The sequence below is a fragment of the Miniopterus natalensis genome, chromosome 8 (genome assembly GCF_054644295.1).
Source record: "Miniopterus natalensis isolate mMinNat1 chromosome 8, mMinNat1.hap1, whole genome shotgun sequence".
In the NCBI taxonomy this organism is placed as follows: domain Eukaryota; kingdom Metazoa; phylum Chordata; class Mammalia; order Chiroptera; family Miniopteridae; genus Miniopterus; species Miniopterus natalensis.
Window position 1 is genome coordinate 9,173,884 of NC_142088.1, and position 9,578 is coordinate 9,183,461.

The window sequence follows — 9,578 nt, forward strand, 5'->3', positions numbered from 1 at the left end:
TCAATGACTCATCATTGATGTTTCTCTCTCTCTCTCCCCATTGAAGATCAATGAAGACATGTTAAAAAAAGTTTTTAGAAAAAAAACAAACAAAAAGTTATGTGGTTCCTGGGCAAATCAGTGGCAAAAGTCATTTCTTAGAGAAGGCAGTGGGCTTTGTGTAGCATTGGCTGCAGTGACTTGAGGGTGTATTCCGCCCCCCCCTTTAATTTGTTACCTATTTCGGTTTTGTTTATATACAATTATATAAAAAACTTCAGCTTAACCTGAGACAAAATCTCTGATGGACAGAAGTTTTAGAAATTCTAGTTTTGACAATTCTAGTTTCCATGCTGCTCAGAATTCATTCTGTGAAATGAAAAATAACCTTGTAAGTAATGCACACATAATCCTGCACCAGATGTTCCCACAGCAGCTATTCATACACCTTCTGTTACAGTAACACCTAATGATTATTGATGTGACCTATAGGTCGTGACCTTTTTCCTCTTTCAGGACACCTGTGAAAGGTTTCAGATCCTAAGAACTGTGGTGAAATTGTCATGTTTCCCTGATCTTCACACTGGTTCTCAGTGTAATATGAGCTTGGGAATATATGCTGAACAAGTAGTTGAAGTAAAGGTGTTCCATTTATGATTTGATTTCCATAAAACGTTCTGGACTAGACTAAGGGGGGATCTGTGTGGCACGTCCACATTTAGTTACCACCAGCAAAGACATTATTCTGTAAGATACTAGGTTTAAGTGAAAAAAGGTTTGGAAGTTTTTAAGCTTCCTGACCTTACTACTGTATGTGAAGACAGTCCTTATTCCTCTGGTTCCCTGTGTTTTGCGTTGGAGACAAGATTTCAAAGACAATTCAAAGAAGTATTAAAAGACTCAGCAGTATTAAACGCATCAGCAGTAATCAGTGCACAGTGGACACAGCCCCGCAATGCAGGGCACAGTGTTTATAAATCACAGCTTCGGCATTGCCGCATGAGTTGTTCGACTCTGCATTGTTTTTGAGCATGTTCTTGCCCACTTTCAGTTTTGGAGTTATGATTTTAAATATTTAGTATTTAGTCATAAGGTGATTGTGGTGATCTGTTTTTACTTTCTCTTAAATGTACAAGGCCAAGTTCTTATGACTCATGGTCACTCTTTTTTTTTGGGGGGGGGGGTGTTTTGGTTCTTATATGACATGTTAGTACTCAGCGAATTAGAGCAAGTGCTCCACACCAGACCTCACTGGAACGACCTGGTCAGCGCAGATTCCCAGCTGATAGATGTTGTAACCCATCGTTCCTAATTTTTTTTAAAAAGTTATCTCACCCCTAAGGAACCTTTTTGGACTTTTTTCTTAATTGCCCCACCATAAAATTTTCATACCACAGATATACTGCATATTTATTATGTACTGTATGTAAAACTGTGGATTATACCTAAAAAGAATAAGTATGAATCCTACTTTTAAAAATTCAATTCAGGGTTAAGAATACATTTTTTTTTTTTAATAATTTTTTTTAAATCTTTATTGATTTCAGAGAGAGGAAGGGAGAGGGAGAGATAAAAATGTCAATGATGAGAGAGTCATTGATCGGCTGCAAGCCTGCAACCCGGGCATGTGCCCTGACTGGGAATCGAACCTCAATCTCCTAGATCCCGGGCCGATGCTCAACCACTGAGCCACACCCGACTGGGCGGGTTAAGAATAAATTAACAATCTTAAGTTAAAAGTTAAATTCAAAAACTAATATTTAACTATATCTGCTGAATAACTTTTAATGTTATTTACATTAAATTCCTAAAATTCCTCAATACAATGAACTTAGTCACTTAAAATAATGTATGATATCTAATACTTTGTCAGGGGAAGGTAACACTGAAATAAGAGGGTGTTTGCAATTCCAAAAATAGGAAATACTGGGAGAGAGAAAGCATGTGTGCATGTATCTAGTTGGACAGATACACAGGTATCAAGGACAGAAACAACTTCTCTTATCTATTTGAGTGACCTTAAAAATAGTTCAAAAAGAGAAAAAAGTCAGTTCTTAAGAGAGTAATTGGGAGTAATTTAAAACAGGTAATGGCTTTTATTTCTTTTGAAGTAGATGTGTTTAAGTAAATAAGTTTGTTGAATTTACATATATGCAAAATGGCCTTTTCCCATTGGTGTATTCACATTTAGTACTTTTCAAGGTGTTGGACTAGAGCAATAATTTTTAATCTTTTTAAAAATCTAATGCCCCTTGTAGGCCTTCCATGCCTCTGCGCAACATGCAAAGAGGTGCGGGTCAGTGGCTGTTACCACCTTCAGCTGCTCTTTAGCTTGTGCTACTGCTTGCCTTGGGCAAGTCCCCTAATCTCCTAGTGCTTCACTTTCCCATCTGTAACATGCCTGTCCTTGGGGGTTTGGCCAGGACTGGGACCGAGTCACTGCCTTTACTGCAGATGGAAGGATATGTAGAAAGCAGGGTACTGGTAGTGTTTTAACAGTGTCATCATTTTCTTTTTCTTCTACACGCCCTACTTGTCAGCTGAAATCTAATTCTGAAACTAGAGCAAATCTATCATAATTGGTGTTTGAAGTTATGTTTACTCCAAGTTGGCCAAAGGTCTCAATTGAATGAGTTAACTAATTGAGAAATTATAGATACAGTCTCCTTTACTCAGTATTTCCACTTTCCTTAATTAGCCCTACAATAGTCTCATTATTGTTTCCCCACACACACACTAATTGTGGAGAAAATAGTAAGTTGTTTATATTTGGTCTGAGAAATAGTCCCTTTAAAGGTTTTATCAGGTGAAAGACTAGGAAGGAATCATTTTATTGGGCCAGGAAGGCAGGATGATCCATACCTTTTATTTTTATTTTTTTGTTCAAAATATTATAGATGTCCCTTTTTCTTCCCAATGACCCATTCCACCCCGCCCCACACCCCTCCCTGACCCATACCTTTTATTTTCAAAGTTATTATTCTAAGTCTGTCCTATGAATACATGTTTAAGAAATGTGAAAATCTGTGGGGAAATGATGTGTCCGACACATGTGGGATGGTGGCATTATTTTGGAATAGGAGTTTTCAAAACAAACCCATCGATAGGGCATTTAACCTAGAGTTACAAACCCTTTGGTTTTTCACAAGTTAATTTGAGACTGATTTAAAGTTGCCATTGGATGGATCACATTTAAGTTCTGCTAACAGTCCTGATCTCCTTCAGGTTTTGAAATATGAGTATGTATGAGTATGTGTGTATGAGAGACACATAGTTAAAATTAGACTTTAAAATTGATCTTAAGAAATGTTAAAAAGGGATAGCCGTGTTAGAAATAAGCTATAAAATTTTCTATACAAAGTAAAACTGGGGAATTTTGGAGTTATGATTTTAAATATTTAGTATTTGGTCATAAGGTGATTGTGATGATCTATTTTTAAAAGGCTCTTTATTGACGACATTTTTCAATTAGTTAGAAGACCAGGTAGTCTGGGCTTTGCTGATGACTTTTAAGAAGAAAGCCTCCAGGATGCAGCCCTTATGTGCCGCGCAGACTTCGCCATGCTGCCTCAAGCGAGCGTTGCTGAGCACAGGCTCCTCCCCAGGGCCCTGCAGTGGGGTTAAGTAGGCTCTGGTGCTCTGCTTCAGTTTCCTTTGCTCTGGGAGTTAATGATGTCTGCAGGTGTGTTGGGATTAGCACTGTAAAGTTGTGTAAGGGGTTTTTCTTTCTTTTGATCTTCAGAAGGGGATGAAAGATAGCCATTAAACTCAAGGGATTAGGTCCCCTTTCTTTAAAGACTTTAGGTACCATAAATATTTCACTTCAGATGCAAGGTGAAGAATTGTATGCATCTGGGGGGAAGTGGGTGTTTTATGTCACCAGTTAGAAATTATTCAGTCTCCATATACAAATTAAATGATCTTTGCAGAGAGCAGCTTTCTTCCAGCCCAGAGTGTACTAAGATCTGAAAAAAATGCGTGTGCGTATATCTTGGTAGTTATGCCAGTTTTTCTCCTTGTACTGCTAAATCCTTGTCCTCTTGTAAGTTAGCGTCTTACCCACATTGTGCCCTTCCCCCAGCTTCCCCTCATTGTATAATCCCATGGGTGCATTCCAGAAACTCCCTAAAAATGAGACCATGCTCACATGTATGGTGTAAACGTGTCTTTAGTGCTTTTTTTTTGGTCTTTTCCTTCAAATTAACATAATGTAGAAAAGAAAAAGAGTATTGGCAGCAGCATTAGTTATGGTTACTACCTTCTCAGAAGACTGGAGGAAACCAGGAGAAAGTCCTTGGTAGGAAATTGTGGCTTCAGCCCCATTTGCTCTGCCCTGTCACCCTCTGTCAGTTTCTCTGCAGAATGGGACAGTGGGGATTTTTTTTTTTTTTTTGTCCCTTGTGTGATTTCCTAAGATGGGTCGTTACTTTCTGTGTCTCTATATTAAAATTAGGGTTGCTGGAGGAAAGGGTAGGGTGAGGGTAGGTGCCAGCCCTAGAGTCAGCCTGTTCAATGGTCATTCCTTCCTCCCACCCCGTATTATTTAATCCATTATTTAGAACAGAGGTAAGATACATTCAGTTGGCCCAGTGGCTTTACTAATTCTATGTAATTCTGTGTTGTGTATTTTTGCTCTGAATTGGGAGACCTATCTGGTGGTTGGTATTAAAGCTTGTGATTGTAGCTTCCATTATTTGCTATAACATATGTGACATACAGACATTCCTTTTCCAGCGTGCCCCTCCCTCTTTATTATGTTCTTTGTATTGTAGAAAATTTGGATGATAAAGTACCAGACTGCAGTCAGTGACAGTGTCTGGGTTTGAACCCCAAAGCACGTGGTAGTGATGTGCAGAAAGGGAAAAGTAAAATTGTATCAGTAGGTAAATGTTAGAGATGGGCTAAATAAAAGTACCAAGTGAATTAGTTGAATACAACTCATGGCAGGGGGGTTAAAATTAAGGAATTAAGAGTCTCCTGCTTGATAACGCCCTAGACCTTCCAGATTAGGGCCTGTTCAGTTACCGCCTTAAGCCTCTACTTCCGATCCTTCATAAAATGATAGGAATGAATGTTTGTGGAAAGCTTCCCGAAACTTTGGTCCTAGAATATTACTCTAGAAGAAAGAGCTCAAAAAGAAACTGTGGAAGGTGTTTGGCCACGACCAAGAGAGGGGGCTCACAAACTCTTTGAAGGTCAATTAGGCAGAAAATGTGCTAAAGATGGGGTGCTGTGCTGGATTACCGGCCCAAGAATTACCCCCAAGGTCCTCAAAGTGGTCCTGCCGCTCGAGCACAGGGAGACAATTACAGACTGTGAGGAGATGCGACAAAAGCTTTAATTAAGGGACTTATTTACACCCCACTAAGTTTTGGAAATTAAATTCTTGTTTGTGCTTAACTGATGTTTCTTTTGTCAGGGCTTTACATGTATTTCTACAGAGAACACCCCTTTCCGCAAATCTGTTTCATACTGGAAGCTGTTTTCCTGGGATGCGTACTAGCAAAGCTGAGATTAATCGGCGAGAGGAACTAGGGGAAGGGGGGCTGAGAGGCTTTTTGCTGGGGAGCATTTTGGGCTCAGGTTGAAAATTGCATTTATGCATGTTGGTACACCAGCGTACCAGGGACTCTGGGCTTAAACACAGTAAAAAAGAGCAAATGTACTTCGTAGAACTTGAATTTTAGATTCCCATTCCCAGGGCAGTGTGATTTTCCTTTATGTCTCTAGACACAGCAGGCTGTTCTTTCTCCAGAAATGTTTGTCAGTGAGATAGAAGTAGCCCTTGGCCATTATCCAGGTCTGATTTTTCATGAGTCTAGGCCCACGTTTAGATTCCATTCAGATGGGACTTCTCTGACTTCCAGAAAGACTCTGGTGTAAGTTGCATCTGTCCTAGTGGAGCAGAGGGATCGCATTGACCCGACTGTGTCCCAGCTAAACAACCTGCCTGCTGAACTGGCCTAACTGCTGCCTTAGAGGGGTGTGTTCCCTTTGTTTTGTTGGTGAAGCAGTTCACTTCCGCCTGCAGAGTTTGGTTTGAACCATAAAGGTTTTTAAAAGCACTAAGAAATGCTGCTGGTGTTTTAGTCATTTTAAATTTTCTTTCAGTATTTCTGGTTCACATAAAACATCAATCAAGCTGCAAATTTTTGTGTTCCCTCTGTACCCCTTACAAACTTGAAGACGCTTTTTGTGTGTCTCCCAGTTCCTGGAGAAGAGAACTTCAGCCTTGCTCTAACTGAACAGAGGAGTCAGAAAGAAAATCATATAAACAAGTGTTTCTATCAGAATCTGACCTTGTTGGAAATGAAAAATGGTGAGAAAAGTTTAAATTGTCATCACAGGTCAAAGTGTCTAGTGTTCTATAAAGTAGAGTTTGGCATTACCATGCTTGCTAACTAAAGAAGAATATAACTGAACTGTGCTAAAAAGTGCTGACTCAAAAAGTTGTTTTATTAAGTAAAAATTTTAAGATCTTTTCTCTTTGGCTTTATTTTGCTAACACTGTCAGAACCAGCACATCTGGCTTAGATTCTGAAATTGTCTGGTTTTATGCTTTAGTTAAAATGAATCCAATCCAATTAGAACTTGAAGACAGATAAAAGGAAGGATTTTAGTACAATGAGGATTTTTAAACATAACAAGGTTATCAGGGAACGTCTTGAAAATTTCCTCTCTGACTGGCCTGTAGGAATAGGCGGGGGTCTTTCTCAGCTAGCGTGGGCTATTCAGATGTAGTTCTGTACAGAGGATGCAGGGGGTGGAGGGGTGGGGGGTAGAGTGAATCACTTCTCAGCAGCCCTCCATGTGACTTGGCTTTACTACTTACCATCAATAACTACCCAGACTTCATTCATTTGTCATTGGAAGACTTCTTTTATTTGGAGGGCTGATGCTATTGTCTTAAGTTCAGTTTTCGTTCTTACAGGATTAAAATATGCCATCTTTATCAGGTTTAGCTGTTCATGTCTTACTGAGGCTCCACACTATCGATCCAGTTTGGTTTCTGGATTCTGAGTCCCCCCTCCCTCCCCTCTCCCAAGTGTGGATAGTGCCAGATAATCATGACCTTCAGATGCAGTTCACTGGAATTCTCGCTTCACTAGACAGTGAGGCAAAACTGTTTAGTTTGGGGGTAGTGTGAAGAGCAGACCACCTTATATTTCAACCAGGTTGCTTTGGGATTATTTAAGAATGGTAAATAAAAACTTTTTCAGGAAGATAAACAAGCATCCTTCTGCGCCGAGCGGGAAGCATGTTTCTGTGGCACGGCTGGTGCTAACCTGACAGTAGCGCCCCTCCCCCCATTTCTGAGTGTCTTCATTATGTTGACCTTGGATCCATTAGTGGAGACTCAGCAGTTTACTCTTTCATAAATAATGCACTCTGTCTGCAGTGGCAGCTGGAGGCTTGTGGCCCAGCTCTGCTGGGTATTTATAGTTCATGCCAGTAAACGTCTCGGTCAGGAGCTGTGGGCCTGATCCTTTCTCAAGTTGGTGGTGAGAGAAGTGAGTCAGCGTTTCTAACTTCAGTGGGTACAGAGTGTGGATAAATGTCTGGCCCTGGTCATTAGTGAACATACAGTAGGCGTATACTTGTTTGTTTTTAGCTGTTTAAGCCTCAGGAACTGGTACTGCCTTGGTAAGACATATTGGTGCATTGGCACCCAAACGAAGAGAGAATGTTCTCCTGCCTTGAAATAAATCAGGGGTCAACCCAGACTCGTTTGGGGCTGGCCTGTGCTGTGGTTTTACAGTAGATGCTCCAACTAACTGCTTGGAAAACTCCTTTTCTGACAGGAATATTGGTCGTGTTCTGGGAACAAGATCTCTGTCTGCCGGTGACGTGTACCTTGTGCTTCTCTATGTAAGAAGGTGGAAAAGAGTGATGTTTGAATAACAAATAAATTCCATGCAGACTTTTTATCCTGCAGGTATTACTTTGGAAAAACGTGTTTCTAAAAAGGTTCTTCCTGTGCAAGGTTGCTGGTTGTACATTGCATTTTTCCTTTGTCGTTAGATCCTGCGTCTGGGCACAGACCCCCAGGTCTTCTCCGGACTGTGCCCAGCAGCCTCTCTGTCTTCATCTTTCTGCCTGCACCCCATGATAAAAACACAGGGCCCCACCTTTCCCTTAGGGAAGCTCCATCTTCTTCGGACTCGGAAGCGCGAGCAAGCAGTCTCGTTTTGTAGCCCGGGGTTAGAGGAATCGTTCTTTAAAGTAGACTAGTGAACTTTTTGTGTTCAGTCTGTTGACACTTTTGCTGAGAGAAACATTCATTTTCCTGTTTTGCAGGCCCTGCTTTCTTCCCTGGGCGCTGTGCTGAGGTCTTCGCCAGGGGTCAGAGTGTTGGGAAGCTGGGTGTCCTTCATCCTGATGTGATCACCAAATTTGAGCTGAACATGCCCTGCTCCTCCCTGGAAATCAACATTGAGCCCTTTCTGTGAAGATGGGTCCCTGTCGTGCGGTTCTTTCCCGAGTGTCCCTTTTTCCTCCCCTGGTGTCCTCTAGTCGTCCCCACAGGAAGGTTGAATAAAGCAGAAAACACTGTTTACTCCGCGGGTCACTACCACTCATTCCCTGATCGGGCCAGTTTGTGCAAAAATGGGTGAGGTATCTCGGGAGCTTCGTTGTTTGGTGAAAGCCTGGTGGTGCCTGAGAAATGCAGGGTGATTACTGCTGCAGGGCCTGGTCTCGTTCTTCCCAGAGATGAGACAAGGTGGGTGATCAGCGCACACATTGAGCGAGTGAGACACAGCGGAGGGTTTTTAGTTTTCGTTTTCTACACTTGACCTGTGTCCGTCCTTGGGAAACAGTAACAGCATTTTAAGAAAACCTTTTAGAAGCAGTGATGGTCTAGTAGTTACAGCCTCTTGCAAAACTGATTGTACCAAGTGTTGGTGAGACTGGAGCAATTGAAACTCGCGTGTATTGCTGGTGGGAATGTACAGTTATGTAGCCACTTTGGAAAATAGTTTGGCAATTTCTTAAACCATGAAACATACTCTTACCATCCAGCCATTCTACTCCCTGGTTTACCCGTGTGGCCATACAGAGATTCTTACGCACTGTTCACACAGTGTTATTTACAGTAGCCACAACCCAAATGTTCAACAGGTGACTGGATAAAGAAATTATAGCATATCTGGCCTGTGGAATACTCAGGGAAAAAGGACTGGACTGACCTGACCCTTGAAACAACACAAGTGAATCTTAAAGCACTGTGCTAGGTGAAAGGCCCGAAAGACTGTGTGTGATTCTACTTGTATGAACTAAAAACAGTCAAGGGCAGATGGGCTGGCTGGAGCTCATGGGAAGGGATTTACTGCAAAGGTTTAAGAGGAAACTTCTGGGTGATGGAAGAATTCTGTACCTTAAATGAAATGGACTTTAAGATACAGGTTATGTACCTCAGTAAAGCTGGGAGAAAAATAGTGCCACGTGGATTTTAATAATTCTGTGCAACACCAACAGATGCACGCACAGGGTAAGAGCAAGAATTTTAGGGCTGCATGGCTGCTCAAGATGACATTGTCTTCCAGTTTCAGGGTGAAATCATGGTTCCTGGGTCATTTGATAGCCGTCGAAGTGGGTGG

The 9,578-nt window shown here is 41.4% G+C and overlaps 1 protein-coding gene across 1 annotated transcript in view; it reads left to right on the forward strand.

Moving 5' to 3' along the window:
- Positions 1–8,536, forward strand: part of FARSB (phenylalanyl-tRNA synthetase subunit beta) — a 39,335-nt gene extending 30,799 nt beyond the window's left edge. Inside the window, exon 17 of the mRNA XM_016199213.2 lies at positions 8,278–8,536. Coding sequence (XP_016054699.2) covers positions 8,278–8,429 — 152 coding nt within the window. The 3' untranslated portion in view covers positions 8,430–8,536. The remainder of the gene's footprint in view (positions 1–8,277) is intronic.
- Positions 8,537–9,578: the final 1,042 nt, after the last annotated feature.